We start from the raw sequence: 18643 nt of genomic DNA on the forward strand, positions 1-18643 counted from the left end.
CCTCATCTTTAAAAGGTTAGAACAGACCACCCACCTCCTGGGGTCGCAGTAAGGATGAAATAAAACGATCCTTGTGACTTGGCTTGTAGTAATAATGCGATACCCGTTAGTTATTTGTGCGGCACGTACCAGTCAGTCCTCGCGCCTGCGTCTGTGTGAAAGCACGTGCCTGCGCTTCCTGCCTTTTTCCTTGAAGGCGATTCCCCGTGACAACCTAGCAGCCTGAAGAACCCCCAAACATCCCGCGCAGGTCTCAGCTGCCTGGGCAGAGGGATGGGATCCCACACACAACCCCCTCCCCCGCCGCGCGGTGCCTGGCGTCGACTGTCCCCTGCTGGGCGCGCCCAGTGGCAGAACACCGTGCGCGCGTGCAGGTCCACACACGCGCACACACGCGCGCGCGCGCGCGCACACACACACACACACACACGCTCGCGCGTAGGGCTCGGGTAGGCGCGGCGGGGCTGGTAGGCGGAGCGGGGCCATTGTTCTGCAGTAGCTCCCCGCCCGGCTCCGCGCGGGGAGCTGTCCCTCATGCCCCCTGTCAGGCGGGACCCCGCCGGCCCCCTGGGCTCGCGACCCCAGCTCTGAAGCCACGCCTGCCCTCCCACGCGTTCCTGCGAGCGGGAAGGCGGGAGCGAGCCGCGCGCCGAGGTCGGGCCCGGGGCTTCCCCGCTGTTGCCTCTGAGACTTCCGCGGGGCCAGTCCCGCCGCCGAGTGCGGTGGCCCGGTCCCGGGCGGGTGCCCGCGCCCCCACCCCCCACCCCCCTACACCAGGCCCCGGCCCTCTCCCGCGAGCGGAGGGAAGGCTCCCGAGCGCCTCCGAGGCCGCGGGATGCCGGGCACAGGCCCAGCGGCGGGTGGAAGCGAAGCCGAGCAGGAGAAAGAGAGGGGAGGGGGAGCGAGTAGCTCGCGGCCGAGGGAACAGCAGATTGCGCCCAGCCAATGGCAAGGGCTGGACGAGGTGGCACCAAATTCCCTTCGGCCAATGACGCGCCAGATTCTACAGAAGGCCATTAGCATTTCCCTAGGGGCAGGGGAAGGGGCTGGGGCTGCGGCTGCGGAGCCGCGGTGTTTCTGCAGCATCCTGTTTGCGCGTCTCCAGTCCGCAGCACGCCTTGGCTCTGTCTCCTCCCCTCTCCCGCCCAGGCGGGTCTCCCAGGGTGAGCTAACTCCGCGCACTTTGCCCCTTGTTGGCAGCGAATAAAAGGGGTCTGAGGAACTACGGGACTCGGTCAGCCACGGCCAGCTGTAGCCTTTAAATCCCCAGCCTGGGTAGATCCACGTACCGCAGATCGGAGCCCGACACCGATCCAGCGCGCACCGCGCAGAGGAGGCTCCGAGAGCAGTGCCGCGGGTCACCGCGCAAAAGCCGGCTCGGTAACCGAAGTCTACGTGTGTGCGGGCTGTCCCGAACTGCGCTGTGCCGTTTCAGCCGCGGGCGAGTGATCCCAGCATCCGAGAGCCCAGATGCCGGCCCACTTGCTGCAAGAGGAGGTGAGCTCTGAGCAGTTGCCCCAGACCGCGGGTTCGCAGGCGCTGGGGGGACGAGAGCGTTGCGGTCTCCGCGGACTATTAGCCATCTTTTGCGAGTTGTACTGCTTTTAATTTGTTGGGAATGTGGATTGTAATTTGCGGACTTTGTTCCCCAACTTTTGTTTCTTAAGCTTTAAAGAAAAACCCGGTCGTACTTTTATGTCTGTGTGCATGCGGGGTTTCCTTTGTGCGTTCTTAGGGGTATGAGTGTTTTACTCCTGCTTTTTACTGCACCTTCACCTTGAGGTTCCACTACCCTCCACAACCCATCTGTACAGTTCCTGGGGCCGTGCCTCTCTTCCATCAGGGGTGTTCCGGGCTCCCAGTTAATGCGGGCTTTGGGGACGGGGTCTGTGTCTGTTCGCCACCATTCCCCCAGCTTGAGTAGAGAGTGAAGTGGCAGGGGCTACTGCACGTGTCCTCGCCTCTCCTGACTCTGCTTCCTCTCCCCTCCAGATCTCTAGCTCCTACACAACCACCACCACCATCACAGCGCCTCCCTCCAGGATTCTGCAGAATGGAGGAGGCAAGTTGGAGAAGCCTTCTCTATACTTGGAAGAAGACATCCGCCCTGAAATAAAAGATGACATCTTTGACCCAAGCTACAAGGATCCGGAGGGCCCAAAGCCCAAGGTTGAGTATGTTTGGAGAAACATCATCCTTATGTCTCTGCTACACTTGGGAGCCCTGTGTGGGATCATGCTGATTCCCACCTGCAAGATCTACACCTATATCTGGGGTAAGAGATTCCCTTGTTCTTCCGACCTAGTACCCCTGGTTCTCCCTACTCCTTCAATAAGGTAGGATCTTGCAAAGAGCAGAGGCAACAGCCCTTCCAGGCCCAGGTTTTCCCAGCCATGTCTCTTGATGACCCGACGATGGTGGCTGTGAATGGAGCCAGGGGGGATTGGGGGGGTCCTTCAATGTGGATGTTGGGCGGGGAATCCTGAGACCATGTGCTGCAGGCCTTGAAATGAGTAGACCTGTGCCAGAGAGTCAGCTTTCCCTGTTTCAAGTCATTTGCTTGGCTGCCTGTCCCAGCCCTGCCAGCCACAAAAGATTCAAGGCCATGACCTGGAAGGCATGGGAACATGGGACTAGAGCAGCAGCTCTGGGGGGGGTATGCTGAGCAGAGTCATAGCACAGCAAGGGAACCTGCTCGGGACAAGACTTAGTGGAAGAGGGAGGAACAGAGAAGAGGTTATCCACAAAATTCTTTTGCCCTGGTCCTTGGCCCAGCCAGCCTCCTTTGTTAAACAGATGGACCAAGAAGGCTCCTTGTATAACCCAGGTTACACAGATGTGTTGCTCTGTGACTCCATGTAAGTCGCCAGGGAGCTATACGTGCCACCAAATGAACATGTTCTGGGAATGAAATGAGGTCAAGGAAGCATTTCCTTTTCCCATCTAGCCTGCTCTAGCCCCTCTCTCCTAATGTCATGAAGTCCCCCCCCTTGCCAGGGACAGAGAAGAGAGCCCTCAGCAGCCCCAGCCTCAAGGCTGCTGCAGTGAGGGAGACAGTTCCCAGTTTGTCCCTGACCTGTCCTTAGCTCAGCTCTTTCAGGGATGCCTGGGTATGGTCTGATGGCAGGGCCCTGCCCCCTGTACATACACATGTGCTTTGCAGGCATTTTCACCTCCGCCACGCAAAGCCTGACTTGGGGAGGGCAGCGGGGAGCAGAGAGCTCCAGTGTCCTAGGGGCTCCGCATTGGCCCTCTCTGCGGCCGGTGAGAAAGGAAAGATTGTCCTCCAGAAAACCACATTAGGGGTTCCAGCGCCGTCTTGGGTATGGGGTGCTTGCCAACAGCTGCACTCTTGGAGAACAGTTGTGTCGAAGGGCTGGTGGGCCAAGTTTTAGCTGATTCCCCCAGGACCTCTTTGGTCTAAAAGTGGTAGGATCTGGTCCCTGAAGCTTTGTCTTGGGAAGTCCTGAGTGCCCCAGACAGAGAAATGCACCTGGGTAGACCCCCTCTCTTTGGGATCTCAATTTTTCTAGGTACAAACTGGGACAACAGTACTTTTTTAGGATTAGGTAGGTAGTTCTCCTTAGAGTATATGTGTGTCATTGCTGGGGCTGGCCAGGCTCTGGAAAATCAGTTCATCTGCAGACCAGGAAGAGCTCTTCTATTTGGGAGGGGAGGGGGATGTGTGTTCTCTGCCCCTCCGAAAAGCCAGCAGAACTTCAGCCGTATCGGGAGAGGTCAAGAGCAGGGATAAGAATCCTCCAGGGAGACTGTGGATTCTTGTCTCCACCCCTTCTCCCCAGTAGAGGAGTCTTCACAAGTAGTTTTTGTCACCTGCAAGCCCCTTCCAGCCTCAGGACGCCCTGTAGGCCTTGTGAAGCCCAGAGCTTGGCCAGACTGCCACTCATCGCTCCTCACCCTTGGCTGCTGGTGCAGGGGGCAGAGGGCAATCCACAAACCCAGGCTCTACCTGCTAGCTTTTGGGTGCCCTGTCCATGGATGTGTACTGTGCCTTTGGACAGAGAAACATGGCCCAGGGGGACTGGATGGTGACCTTTTTTCCTGTTCCTGGACCATGTGGTAGATGACTTCGCTGACCGAATGACCAGCTGGATGAAGGGAAATCAGAACTTGTCCATGTTAAGGAACAAGGGGGAGAGGGGAGGGTCAGAGGTCTACCTGCAGAGTTTAGGAGCTTGGCTTCACCTTTTCTTGTTTTCTCCCTAAGGACAGTGTTAAATTAGCAACTGGTTGTGAGTCCAGTATTTCTCATGACTCTGAGCAATTTTGAGAGCCTCTCAGAAGAGCCCTTAGGCTGAAAAGAGATCTCTGGCAACACTGAGGGCCAAGGGGTAAAATTTCTCAAGTCTCTTTCTTGGAGTCAAAACTAGGAGACTTTACTTAGGCCGACAATTTGGACATTAATAGAGATGTGACTCTCCCAACTGGCTTAAGATCTTCTATTAGATAGGCTTTCGAGGTTGATAGGAAAAGGCACCAGAGTGTATGGGCTCTTTTCCCAATGCCCCCGGTAATACTAGGATCTTAGGCACTGAGTCAACTTGGCCAGGGTCGTCTCTGGCATGAAACAACCCTAGGGGCTTCCTTTGTTCTGAGCTGAGTGCTACTGCTTTCTGCCCAAAGCCATTTTCTTTCCTCCTTGGTGTTCGGTGGGCTGTGGCTAAACTGTCACTTTCCAGGTGCAGATGCAGGCAGATACTCTATCTGGAAAGAAGTCAGCACATGGCCTGAGGCCAGCAAATCACCTGAGGCCCTAATGCCAGAGCAGAGTATGGGACTATGGGTAGAACTTTTGCTGGGACAGACTCTGGCTCCATGGCTCTCCTCCAGATCCTGGAGGAGGGGTAGGAGAGCATGGAGGGAGACAGGGTTCGGGGAGGAGGGGGGCGGGGGGTTGTTTAGGAAACTGGTATCTATGGCTGGAGAACACAGGACAATTTGTGACAATGTGCAGTGTCTCCGACTGCGACTAAGTTCTGTGGCCACTGAAGATCCATTGTTTCCAGCTGCTTCCCTAGGAATGAAACATTGTCAACAGTCAGCGCTCTACCAAGGTCTCTGCCCCTGCCTGCTAGAGCCAACAGAGGAGGACGGGCATACCCAGAAACCCACTTCCCAGTTAGAGACTATCTCTCTCTATCATCGAGAGATTAGATCCTGCAGGCTTCCAGGAAAGGTGAGGCAGGACAGTGTTGGGGTGTTTCACCGAAACCTTGGAGGCTATCCCGCCACCATCTAGAATTAGCCTTGCCAGAGGGAGTATGGGCTGACCAAGGCACGGGGCAGGGGCAAAGGAGAGTCGCAGGAACCATGTGCATATCTTGGGGAGGTGGATGGAACAGCAAGAACAAAGAATGCTTGTTGACCGAGAACTTGGTTTCAAACCATGGCTCCATTTCTTACGAGCCATGTGACCAGAGATAAACACTTAACTTTCAACTGCAAAGTGAGGATGTTAAACCCCATTCAAGGTACTCAAGGAATCAGAGAAGATAAAATCATTGGCAAAGCTTAAGATACTGTGCAGATAGGACTTAGGTACAGGGCAGATTTTCTCCTGATAGGACCGTACTGCCTGCTAGAATATTTGAGTGCTTTTACACTAGTTGGTAAATAACCATAGTTCAGAACCCTGTGAGTGTCCCTGAAAGCCCAGGGTCCCTGGAATTGGTCAGTGCTCAGACCATACTAGCTTTCAAATAGTAATACCACCCTGGCTTATGGGTCCTGAAATTCGCAGGAGTAGTCTGTGGTCCTTGAAACTTTGGAAAAGGTTAGCTAAGGTCAAAGGAGATGGGCCCGGGGACAGTGTCCCTCATGACGGAGAATGACAAGTAGCTAGCTCGGTGGTAAGAGCCCTCTTCTCTGCCCGGCCTTTCTCAAGTGCCTGAGACTCAGCTAATTCCAGAGGATGGGCGGTGATGGTATTTTTCAAGGGGTAAAAGTGAAGGGACAGAGGAGACCAAGGCATCCCTGGAGTTCAGGATGAAACAAATCCTCACCCAGAGCCTAACGAACACACAGACTCAGATGGGAGAGCATCAGGTGAATGCCTTCCCTGAATCGTGACTACCCACACTGACTTCCCCTGGCAGGATTCTTCTGCTATTTGATCAGTGCTGTGGGCATAACAGCAGGAGCTCATCGCCTGTGGAGTCACCGGACTTACAAAGCTCGGCTGCCCCTGAGGCTCTTCCTGATCATTGCCAACACGGTGGCATTCCAGGTGAGAAGCTGGCTTTGCTCAGCTCTTTGCTCTCCACTCTTTTGATGGTCCGCCGGCAGAATGGAGAAGCTCAGCTCCTGGAGAGCAGCCACGCCTGGGCAGCACTTGACTTTCCTCTCCCCTTAGGGTCACCTCAAGTGCAGCCCCAGTCCCTAAGTCCACACCGGAAAAGGGAAGTAGAGAGATACATAGGTAATAGTCTCAGTGTCATGGGATGGTTTTTTGATCCTAGGGTCCGTCTGTTGTCATGCAGTCTTGGCTGTTGTAAGGGGTCATAGTGCGTAAGCCAGGAACTGACCCTGGTTTCCTGGGCAGACGCTGGACGATACAGTCACTATTTTAGGTGAAAATCTTAGGATTCCACCACAACGGGATTGAGGTTAATGTTGCATAGACTCTTGAACTCTATGTTCTCAGGTCTAAGAGCAAATACTTCTGTAGCACTATGTGCCTGACTATTCTAAGCCCTTGACATAAATTACCTCATTAAATCCTCACAACAATCTTAGAAGGTAGGTACTATGACCCCCAGTTTACAGATGAGGAAATGGCGTCCCTGAGAAGTTAGGTAGACCAACATTATGGTCCTATCTTGGGCTGCCAGGCTGGCTAAGTCAAATATTGAGGGTTGTTGAGGCAGAAAGTTGATAGCAGAGACAGAATGCAGGGGATTGGAAGAAGGGAACTCCTGGTTAAGGGGTAGCAAGGGACGAAAGATGGCCTGCGGTGTGGAGCTTAGCTGGGAGCCAGAGGACAAAGGAAAGAAACCAAATTGGTCCCCTTCTTCGTGGCAGTGTCCCAGTGACTTGCCACAGTCACATAATCCTCTCGGTCATAGCACTTTATGCCGTGAGGGCTCCTGATGTTGTCTTTGTGGGGCAAAGGAAGAGATTTGGCACATCCTTTAAGGTATTAAAAGAATCCCAGAGGAGCCCCGAGATCATTTGGAAATGTGGCCAAGATCATGATTTCTATGCCTGGCCATGGTCTGTATGCAAGGCATCAGAATGGAGCTCCCCGAAGCTTCACCCACCAACCAGGACCTGGGATGCAAGGCTGCCTGCCTCGTGTTCTCCATGCCCAGGGGTTTGGCATTCCGTGAGGACCTTTTCCAACATTTTTTCTTGCTTGAAGGATTGCAATGTACTTTTCTAATGAAACTCTGAACTCTGTACGGTCTGTCTCCATTCTGCCCACCATATAACCTTCAAGAAGCTAGTCCTGTTCATGTGTCCTGGGACTTTAAATTGCTTTTCCACTTCAGCTTCAGTGGCAAGTTGGGGGAGCAGAGGGGGCAACTGCATGACTCCTTTGGTACCCCAATGCCTGGGTATTTTTTGAGGTTGCGCTGAGAGCCAGGGGCTCTTAGAGTTGCCTATCCATTGGAATTCCCCTAAGACTCTCTCTCTCGCCAGGCCTACACCCCTCTTCTCTGTCCCTCCAGAATGACGTGTATGAATGGGCCCGAGACCACCGTGCCCACCACAAGTTTTCAGAAACAGATGCTGATCCTCACAACTCCCGGCGTGGCTTTTTCTTCTCTCACGTGGGTTGGCTGCTTGTACGCAAACACCCAGCCGTCAAAGAGAAGGGTGCTTTGCTAGACTTGTCTGACCTAAAAGCTGAGAAGCTGGTGATGTTCCAGAGAAGGTGAGTGAAGCAATGATGGAACGGGGCATCTAGTGTTTGGGGAACCCCCTTTTTTCTCCGAGAGCTTATAAACTTAAGCTGAGAAATTTATTGGGTTTTCATGTTCCAAATTCAATTTAAAACCCTAACATTTAATAGCCCACAGGCTCACGGCTGTGGACTATTGTTCTTCCTCTCAGAGCTCTCGTAATTAAGCCAGTTAGATTCAACAAATACTTACTGACCTAGGACAGTCACAGATACAAGAGACGAATGTGCCACAGTCCTTACCTTCAAGGAGTTTGTAGCTTTATTGGGAAGCAGAGGGAAAACCAGGGATCTGAGTAACTATGATACGTGGCAAGATATTTTCTTTACCAATGAGAGGCACAAAGGAAAGGGAGCTAGTGTGGTAGGGGACATCGGGGAAGGGTTTACGAAGAAGGGAGCTTTGGAATCCACTGATGGATAGAGATTTTCACAGGTGTGCGTAGGGAGGGAGAGTACAAACAGAAAGAACATGAAAGCATGTTCCAGCAACAAAGACCTTTTGCTTGAAGCGTCGGGTGTGGTCGAAGTAAGACCAGAAAAAGGCTGATGCTATTCTTATAGAGCCTTAAAAGCAGATTTAGGATTTACTTCAATAGGCAGTGGGAAACCATTACAAGTTTTTTGAGCAGGAATGTGGCATAACTGGAGGTGTGCTTTAGAAAGGTCACTCTCAGAATGGTTGAAAAAAAGCATTGAGTCAAAGAGGTGAGAAGCAGGGCCACAAGTTAGGAGCTAACGGGGATCCGTGGAGGGAAGCAGCAGCAGGAACGGAAAGTTTGAGGCAGGGAATACTAATGATATGAGTATAAGACTTGGCTGCTGCAGAGAAGCAGGAAATCCATTCCCTAGGAATGTCAATGGCATGGTCTACATTTGAGACAGTGGAGAATGGCGTGGGGCCTCCAGAGGGCTTGCGCGCATCCAGGACACCCTGTGCCTCTCTAAGGAAGAAAAGGAACGATTTTGGGGTGGCTAGCAGGACCTGGGGGCAAGGCACGAACCCTAGACTGCAAAAAACATGAACGGGAAAGAGAAAGGAGCCTAAAGGCAGAATGGAAAAACAGCCTGGGAAGGAGAACTCAGTTTATGAGTTGGTAATCTGGACCTCATCTGTTTTACCAAGATGGTATTATGCTATAGTCAGAAAGAACAATGGATTCAGAGTCTGGAGACAAGCCTTCCAATCCTTGCTCCACCGGTTTCTACCCATGCGATCCTAGAAAAATCAATGAACCCCTCACTACCTCATTTTCTAAAAACTGGGACATTCTCAAAAGATTTCCCCACCCCATCCCCTCTTTCTCTGCCTTCGGCTACACAGTGCTCAAGGAGAAGGGAAGAGAGAGCCCCACCAGTGGCAGAGGAAAATCAGGTGGGTCCAAGAGCCCTCCTCTGTCCTCTGACTCGGCGTCTGGTCTCTCGATGCAGGTACTACAAACCCAGCGTCCTGCTGATGTGCTTCCTCCTGCCCACCCTTGTGCCCTGGTATTTCTGGGGTGAGACTTTTATACACAGCTTGTTCGTCGCCACTTTCTTGCGTTATGCCATTGTGCTCAATGCCACGTGGCTGGTGAACAGTGCTGCCCACCTCTACGGATATCGCCCTTATGACAAGAACATTAGCCCCCGAGAGAATATCCTGGTTTCCCTGGGAGCTGCAGGTAAGTCCACAGTCCACAGCAAGACCCTTTCTAGTGGTCTGCTGGTTCATTAGGCGAGGAGCCAGAAAAACCAGATTAACTTGTTTTAGGACTTCTTTCTGTCTGGTTTTCCACTACAAAATGAAGGGACAATATATAAGAAAACTCTCTGGAGTTGGGCAATAGGTCTTGTGTAAAAAGAAAAGGGTAAAGAACAGCAGTGCATTTGATTTCAGGTTCCGGAACCTTTGCAAACGCTATGTATGATAAACCCCTTTGGGTGTTCCTTTTTCCAGTCACCTCTAGGGCTGGACTGCAAGTCTTTCTTGGGGCAGGGAATGCATAAATGGAATAAGAGGATCATCTGAGTGGGCCGCGAGCCTAGTGTTTTATATATAAACATGCTATATAGGAGCACCTGGTTGTGCAGTCGGTTAGGCATCCGACTCTTGGTTTCGGCTTCGGTTGTGATCTTGGGGTCATGAGACCAGGCCCCAGGTCGGGCTCCAAGCTCACTGAAGCGTCTGCTTGGGATTCCCTCTCCCTCTCCCTCTGCCCTTCCCCACTGCTCGCTCTCTCTCAAAAAAAAATAAAAATAAAAATCTTAAGTCTTAATAAAAAAAAGAAATAAACATGCTATATAAAAGGTAGAATAATTCCTTGTAATTTAATTCAATCGACTTCTGTTTTCCCTTCTTGCCGTATTCAGGTAGGCCACATTTGAAGTGTATGCCATGTCGTATTGGTTGGTGGTGCCAATACGAAGGACATCAAAGCACTTGTTTATGGCCCTTAATGACTACCTATCAGTCTTATCTCTTTTGTCTTTTCTTTTTCTCTCTTCTGCTTCTATTCTGTGCCAGGAGCAGCCCTTCCCCACAACGTGGCTTAGGGAACCACCAGTAAAGCCGGTAGTGTGCTCACTGATCTAATGCTGACTATTCATGAATTGATTTCTGTCGTTCCTGTCCCACTAGCCAGAGCCTAAGACAACAGGCTTCTACCATCTGTCTCCATTCTTTGTCTGTCACTGTTTTCAACTAAATATAGACCTTGATCAAGGCCTGGAATTTATTTTCCTTAAGCAGAACCTGTGGCCTCTCCCTCCCCAGTGATCAGTGCCATTAGTCATCTGGTATAGCTAGGCAGCCTCACTGGTGCCCACGTCTCTGCATGCCACAGCAGAACCTTCACTTTCTCTCTTTAAAATCTCCCTTTAGATTCTCAACCCCAGTCACCGCTACTGTCTGGACTAAGGCATTCTTTCCTATCTCTTTCGCACTTTCATACATCTCACCTTCTACCATTGTACCTATTCCTACTTTGAACCATGTTTGAAATCAATCACCTCGGCTATGTAAGTCTGAGATTTTCACAGAAATAGAAGTTTCTGGAATGAGATTCGCCCTGGGCCGCCACGGGGTCTATAGTGAGCTTCCCCAACTCCAGCCTCTTTATGAGCATCAGTTCAGAATGGCGAGCAGCGTCTTACTTTGTCTCAGTTACCATTCATCTCTGCTACCTGTTGCTCTCCTCCCTTATCACCTCCACCTTTGTTCTCCTGTAGCTTGTTTCTCTGCCATTCTCATCTGTTTCTTCTTGAGTTGCCTGCCCCACAGTCACATGTTCATTTTCTCCCTGCCAAAGCTGACCTCCTCCCTTGAGCCTTTCCTGGACTGTATCTTGCTGCCCCAGTTGCAAAGTCTTGTCCTTCTTCCATCCATGGACCTTCCTCTTTTTTCTCTCTCGGCTCTGTGTGTATCTGATTCCGTTTTAAACTGATAAGGAGAGGCCTGGTTTGTGCTTCTATGGAGCCTTGGTACAAAGCCACTTATGGAAATTAGTAATCCTGTCAGTACCTTTGGCCTTGTGGTTATCCCAACCTCCTACTCAGTTCACAGTGAATAATCAGGTGTCACAGGGAGAGGACATACCTTGACTTGCCCTGGATGGTGTCATTTACTCTGTAGGACTTCCTTCACTTGCTTGTTATTAATATCATTACTACTCTCCTGGGGTTCTTTTATCTTCAAAGGGCTCACCATGCTCATTTATTAACTATTCTTGACCCAGCTTTCCCCCAGCTTTAGAAGGATCAGTATTGTTAATTGTTGAATATGATCCAAAAAGAAGAGTCCTGCCAAGGGTTGGAGAACTCGCTGTTTGTGGAGTTCCCAAAGCTTTACCTCTTCCTGAAATTCTTCTGACACCAGAATGTCTTTGTTTCTCCCTCAGTCCAGCAAAGTGTGAACCGCTCCTCTCAGAACCTCAGAGGTTAGAGGGAATATCTAAGCATTTTCATTCTCATTCCCTGAGAGAAATTCTTGTTTTATTAGCATTCCCCACCCCCCTCCCATACACACACACTCGGGTCAAAGCTCAAAGAACCAGAAGCTGGAGCAGTTCTTCCAAACCAGTAGTGGTTGAGGAAACGCGGGACCCCGCACTGGGCCCTTTTTCTCCTGACGTTGGGCTATTACTGCCCAGTTCTGGCAGTACCGGCCCCCCTTGGAGGCGGTCCGAGTGCAGTGGCGGAGGCGTGCTCTCCCCGGCTTGTCGTTGTAAGAAGTGTGGCAAAAGTCCTTCATTCGGGAGTCTCTCCTCTCCCCACCCAGACGCGTGCATGTGCACCCCAAGAGCCTGTGGCGTCTCAGACCAATACTTAGGGAACTTTCCCACCTGAAATCCCTTCCCAGCCCAGAGCCATCTCTCTCTACTCGGCCTGTCCTCTGGGAGGAATCGCGGGTCCTCCTCTGACACAGGCTCCTTTCTAGGCTTGGTGGCCAGGTCTCCCCAGTTATTTCTTAAGATGCCTCCAAGGCCGGGGCGCCTGGGTGGCTCAGTCAGTTAAGCGTCTGCCTTCGGCTCAGGTCATGATCCCAGGGTCCTGGGATCGAACCCCACGTCCGGCTCCCTGCTCGGTGGAGAGCCTGCTTCTCCCTCTCCCTCTGCCTACTTGTGCTATCTCTCTATCAAATAAATAAATAAAGTCTTTAAAAAAAAAAAGATGCCTCCAAGGCCATCAATCTGGTTCAGAGTCGAAGAGACTGGATTCGCTCCTTTATTCAACAGCAGCAAGTTTCTGCTAGGTTTGAGGTCGTGTGCTAGGTCCCCAGCGTGCAGAGACGGCTCCATAACCCTTGTCCTTGCTTTTGTTCCAGGGGAGGGCTTCCACAACTACCACCACTCCTTCCCCTATGACTACTCTGCCAGTGAGTACCGCTGGCACATCAACTTCACCACCTTCTTTATCGATTGCATGGCTGCCCTCGGGCTGGCTTACGACCGGAAGAAAGTATCCAAGGCTGTCGTCTTGGCCAGGATTAAAAGAACTGGAGACGGAAGCTCCAAGAGTGGCTGAGTTTGGGGTCCCTTGGGTTCCTTTTCCAAAAGCCAGCCGGGCAGAGGTTTAATGTTCTGTTTATTAACTACTGAATAATGCTACCAGGATGCTAAAGATGATGATGTTAACCCTTTCCAGTACAGTATTCTTTTAAAATTGAAAGCCAGCAACTCTGCCTTCATGACGCTAAGCTGAGGTTCTTATTTCTTCTCTTCTCTCTCTTCTAGTCCATTGTCCTTTTCTTTGCTTTGTCCATATCACCTTCCTTTCTCTCCTCGCTCATTGCCTCCCAGGCAAGCAGCTGGTCGTTCATGGGTGGGTGTCCAGCTTCCAAAGCCTAGACCACCTTTCTATAGCCCAAAATTAGTGGTCTTTGTCCCACATAACTCTTTCCTTGAGCTGTCCTGAGTTTTAGGGTGGGTGGCTCATGCTAGAGGTATGAGAACATACTTTCTGGGAAGGCCCCTGTTAATTATCTTCAGCTCAGGCTTTTGCGAGTTGGAATAGAAAATAACTTTATTTGGCACAAAGCTTCTAAAGCAGGTAAACTGTCGGGAGAGAGTTAGCGTGCATGGTATGATTGAGAAGTAAAGATGGGGTGAGGTGGGAAACAGGGCAAGAGGCTCCTGCTGTGATTGGACACACGGTTGCTTGCCTAGTGAGGACTTGGAGCCCCACCAGACAGCATGCCTCCTTTCTCTCCTGACTCTGACTAGCGAATGGCCACAGAGCCTGGCAATGCTAGAACACAAAAGCAGATCTCAATGTCCCAAATGTAGTTTAGGTTGGGATAAAGAAGAAGCATTAGGTTTGTAGTAAAAGTGGTCTCTGCTGGAGAAGGATTTTTTTTTTCTTTAATAACAGGAAGATTTCTTATTCCTTATGACAAGAAATCTTGAGGTTGGTTGTTTCCAGAATTGGCAAATCTAGCAGATCATGGGATCATCAAAATTCTTTCGTCTTTCTACTCTGCCATCTTCGGGCTATTAGTTGGCTCCCATCATGGTAATAAGGTGGCTGAAGCATTTCCAGACACCCAAAAAAGGAATGTGTTTGTGGCATAGTGGTGAGCATAGTGGTCCTCCAAAAAAGGAAGGGTTTTAAGAGGTGGAGTTGGGTCCAACATAAAAATACACATACATACACAGTCTGCTTGGAACATTAAAGTAATTCACTTAGGGTATTTCCCTCTGAAAGAGGGCTGCTTGAAGAAGAGGAGAAATTAGGTGGGTTGTCTACTTTCCTCTCACTGCTGGACAGGAGATGGAGAGGTTCAGGGCCGGATCTGTTGGCAGTTCCTAAGAGATAAACAAAAGAAGGGCTCTGAGAACACATTGCCAGGGGATTCAGAAGGTTACTACTGAGTAAGTCTTTGGGTGTCCTGATTTGGAAGCCGGTTATACAAACAAGTTAAATGTTAGGTTCATTCACGAATTCCAGTTTCTCCTTGGAATGAGGACAAACCAGAAGGCTTCTCCCCGCAGTGCTGAACCATTTCTCCCATTCCTTCTCAGTTAACTTTTAGCGTAAAGTATAGGACTGCCGGGGGGGCGAGGTAGGACTCTCTTAACTACTGTGGGTTTTGATTCCTAGCTCTACCCTATCTGTCCATTTTCTCCTACCGGTTCTATCTCCTGCCTGATGTTTTCTTCTTTCTCCGGACAGGAAGCCTCCTTTGTATGTATTCAGACGCAGTGATGGTTATGGCTCACCAGCGGCTCCCTCTCCTGCAGACAGAATGCTCAGGGTCACTGAACCACTGTTTCTCTTTATAAAGATGAGTAGGCTGCCACTTTCACTTGGCCTCCAGAGTCTCTCCACTTACACCCCTGTGCTCCCCTCCACACTGATGACTCAAGAGGAGGCTGGCAAACCTTATTAGAAACATCCCTGGCTCAGGCACTGTCTCTCATGAGGCACAGCCAGGCCAAAGGCTTGTGTTGTGCCAGTGAGCCAGCCACGGAGCAAAAAAAAGGGTTTGTTTTTAGCCTCCTCTGTCTGGATCAGAACATGAGAGCATGCTAGATGCCCCCTGCTTGCTTGGTATGCCTGCCCAGCCTGAGTCCGTGCTCTCAGTGGACAGTGCAATGCTTGTAGGAGTAAGAGGGAGCCTAGTCTTCACTGGGAAGCACAAGAAGCAAAGGAAAGTTCCAAAGTGCCTCACGCAAAAGGAGGCCCTGTTCCCTGGAGCCAGGGTGTATTGCAAAGCCCAGACTTGGGATCTGAGATGCCATGAACTTCACTGAACAGCATCTCTGTGCAGCAAACTAACCAGCATTCCCCACCACAGAGCCTAGGGCACACGGTAGTGTAGAAGAGGTCTGAAGAAAGCGTCAGTATTTTGAGAACCTTGGACTACCCCTATCTCTGTACCTCAGTCATCAATGCAAAAGCCTGGCTTTACTCTATGAAAGATTGGAAATGTACAATGCCAAATGTTCTGGGCACTGTTGAGCCCTAATAGTGGAAGGGAAGAGGGCCTTTCTTCCTGTATTAATTGAATAGGCAGAGGCTACAGGGGTTCCCTGGACTAAAGGCATCCTCATCTTTTAAGCTGTTTCTCAGTAGAAAAGACTCTAATGGAAGATCACTGTAGTTCAGATCTGCTGACTTGTGGACTTATCCCTTGGAAATGCCTGTTGGGTGGTTTTAATTCCACAGGTTATCAGATGCCTGCTTTATAATTTTGGACCAAAAACAAGTTTATCTTTCTATTCTAATCATGTCCCAGGGGTCTGACCCATACCATGACCCTACACAAGTCTGGACAGGGTCCTCAGCCCGAGGGCCCCTCCGTACAGGAGAATGTGGAGGTGGAGGGGTGTCTGCGAGTAAAGAACACTTTCTTCACGATTCTAAAGCTGAGTTCAGTTGACACATTAATGATCCAGAAACTCAAGTCTGAATTTCTAACAGTCCTCGCTTTGTGGGTGTGCTGACAACTTATTTGGGTGCCTTACATCTTTTCTAATCGGTGTTGCATATGAGCCTGCTCTCCCTCCCTCCTCACTCCCTCTGTGGAGTTCCTTTGCACCTGAGACCCTACAGAAGTGGCTGGTAGAAAAGGGGGTCTGGCTGGAGGATTATCAGTAGAGCTATTCGCAGGATTCCCTTCAGGGCTTCACTTTGGAAACTTTTCTTAGGGCTGTTTTTACTAAGTGCCCACATTGACGGCGGGTGGAAGTAATTTGAATGTATTTGATTTATAATATTTTTTAGATTAAAAGATGGTTGTAGCATTTAAAATGGAAACTTTTTCTCCTTGGTTTGCTAGTATCCTGAGTGTATTCTTTGTAAGTATAGCTCATATGGGTCAGCGTGAAAGGTTAAAGAAAACAAGATGTCCATGTTACACGGGTGGTTAAGGCCAGGGCCTCTCCTACCACTGTGCCACTGACTTGCTATGTGACCCTGGGCAAGTCACTTAACTATAATGTGCCTCAGTTTTCCTTCTGTTAAAATGGGATAATAATACTGACCTACCTCACAGGGCAGTTTTGAGGCGTGACTAATGCTTTTTATAAAGCATTTTGGGATCCTTCAGCAGAGGAATTCTTTTAAGTCCTGAGTATTTTTATAAAAAGTAGCAGTATCCACCGTGAACTTGTGTCCACCATGACCCATGCGTCCTGGATGCTGTCATTAATCGATAACGATTCTCTCTGAAAGATTGAATAAATCCATTGGCTAAGTGGTGGATAACTAGCCAGACAAAATTTGAGAATGCATAGACTCATTGCCATGGAAACAATACACAGGTACCTTTTCCTTGATTGGGTGGGATTTTTTTTTTCCCCTTTTATGTGGGATAGTAGTTATTTGTGACCTAAGAATAATTTTGGAATAATTTCTATTAATATCAACTCTGAAGCTTAGTTGTACTGATCTGAAATTGTGTTTGTTCATAATAAAAGTGAAGTGAATCTGACTGCATTGTGTCTGGGTGATTTTTGGCTGCAATTTAAAGTTTCCTGGAACTTATCTCTATGGTCTACCATACTGTCTATGCCCTATTCCTGTACCTTTAAGAGTAAAAAAGAAGTCGATGCTACGCTGGTTGACTCATATCCCAGTAACCCGCCCTGCCCTGCCTAAGGGTAACTTTAGGTTAAACGCAGCCTTGGCAGCAGGAAACCAGGAGTCTGCTGCCATGAAGTCAAACACATTTACACCAGTTGGCGCTTTGGCCCTGGGGAAATGCCAGGTGTCTGGTGTGTCACATGGTCACATGGACCCAAGACAGAGAATCAGAGAGGAAGAGAACAGCAGGAGAGGCACTCTGGGCAAGCACATCTTTACTTTGCAATCCAGGGTGGGCAGTCCAGGTCATTTATCCAAAGAAGTGTGAAGAAATGTGGTCCCTCCTGGGAATTAAGTGGCTTCCTGAAATTGCTGATTAACCGCAGCAGGAAGAAAGGAAAAACAATCCAAGGGAAGGTTTGTAAACTCCCAGAATAAAGAGGGCTCCATGATCTTAAGGTGGAAAAGCCTTTAGCCTTTACCACTTAGCTGAGAATCCTCATGTAGAAAAGAGAATGTGGACTTTTTACAGTTGGAAGGAGCTCTGTGTTCCAGTAGGAGCCACCCTGACAATGCCTAGGCTTCTAAGAGTTCCCCAGAACCAGCATCCCTAGCTTGCTAATGTAGGTTGCCTTCACCTTGGATGAGAAGCAAGATTCAGAGTAATTCTGAGCATGCAAAATCAAGTCTATATTCATTGAGGCCTTGTCAGACCTTAATAACTTGAGTGGAGAGTGGCATTCTCTTCACCAGGATCTGCCTCTCACCCCTTTCCCTTGATTTTGTTTAAAATATTCAGGCTGGACTATTGTTTCCATTGCTCTGTAACTGCACCCTTCCTTCTAAGTATCAGCGTTGTTTCCCATTAACTGGCATCCAATTGAAACAATTTATTCTCACTAAGCTCTGCTTTCTTTTCCTTTCCTCCTCGCTGCTACCTGGCTGTCCTGATTAAACCTGCTTCTCTGCTTCCTCCAGGCAGTCTGTATTTTGTATATTTGCTATTTCACCCTGTGGCAGTTTCCTGATTCCTATCTGCAAAAGTTCCCAGAAGAGGAAAGAAAGGGGAGAGCTCTTAGAGCTTGATCAGTATGTTCAATTGAATTCAAGATTGAGAGAGAAAAGGAATACTAATGAACTTCCCTGTTAAGGGTGAGTTGTACAATAAGCTCCCAGGGGGCAAGGTAATGAACTCTTCTTCTTGATGTGTTTTGTGTGGGGAGGTAGAAAGAGGTTAAGGCTCTGTTTAGTAACTAAGGTTTAACCATGGGACAAAGGATAAAATAATTTAAGATACTGATGGAGAAGAGCATAGAAATAAGATTCCTGATACAAAATGGCCACCAGTTTTCTCCCTCTTCCCTAAAGGAAGAAACAAGATAGGCCCTAAAAGTATCCACCAGGGCAGAAAAAGAAAGAAAAGGCATCCAGATTGGAAAGGAAGAAGTAAATCCATCTCTGTATGCAAATGACAGGATTTTGTATATTAAAAAATCCTAAAGAATACACATGGAAAAAACTATTAGAGCTAACAAATTCAGCAAGGTTGCAGAATACAAGATCAATACACAAAAATCAACTGTATTTCTAGCAATGAATAATACACAAATGAAATTAAGAAAAGAATTCCACTTATAATAGCATCAAAAAGAATAAGATAAGTAGAAATAAATCTAGCCAAAGAAGCCCATAGAATGGTACATTGTTAACTAC

At 49.3% G+C, this 18643-nt stretch overlaps 1 protein-coding gene across 1 annotated transcript; it reads left to right on the plus strand.

The window, feature by feature from the left end:
* Window positions 1–1095: 1095 nt before the first annotated feature.
* SCD (stearoyl-CoA desaturase) lies at window positions 1096–16838 on the plus strand. Its single transcript, XM_027594267.2, has 6 exons — window positions 1096–1497; window positions 1993–2275; window positions 6117–6247; window positions 7692–7897; window positions 9356–9588; window positions 12729–16838. Exons 1-6 carry the CDS (start codon window positions 1471–1473, stop codon window positions 12926–12928), a joined length of 1080 nt encoding a protein of 359 aa, XP_027450068.1. The 5' UTR covers window positions 1096–1470; the 3' UTR covers window positions 12929–16838.
* Window positions 16839–18643: the final 1805 nt, after the last annotated feature.

Source organism: Zalophus californianus, chromosome 15 (genome assembly GCF_009762305.2).
Source record: "Zalophus californianus isolate mZalCal1 chromosome 15, mZalCal1.pri.v2, whole genome shotgun sequence".
In the NCBI taxonomy this organism is placed as follows: Eukaryota; Metazoa; Chordata; class Mammalia; order Carnivora; family Otariidae; genus Zalophus; species Zalophus californianus.

Coding starts and splice junctions, on each gene's coding strand:
- SCD (XM_027594267.2), top strand. CDS start 1,471: ATGCCGGCCCACTTGCTGCAAGAGGAG. Junction 6,248..7,691: donor CCAACACGGTGGCATTCCAG/GTGAGAAGCTGG, acceptor CTGTCCCTCCAG/AATGACGTGTATGAATGGGC. Junction 9,589..12,728: donor GGTTTCCCTGGGAGCTGCAG/GTAAGTCCACAG, acceptor CTTTTGTTCCAG/GGGAGGGCTTCCACAACTAC.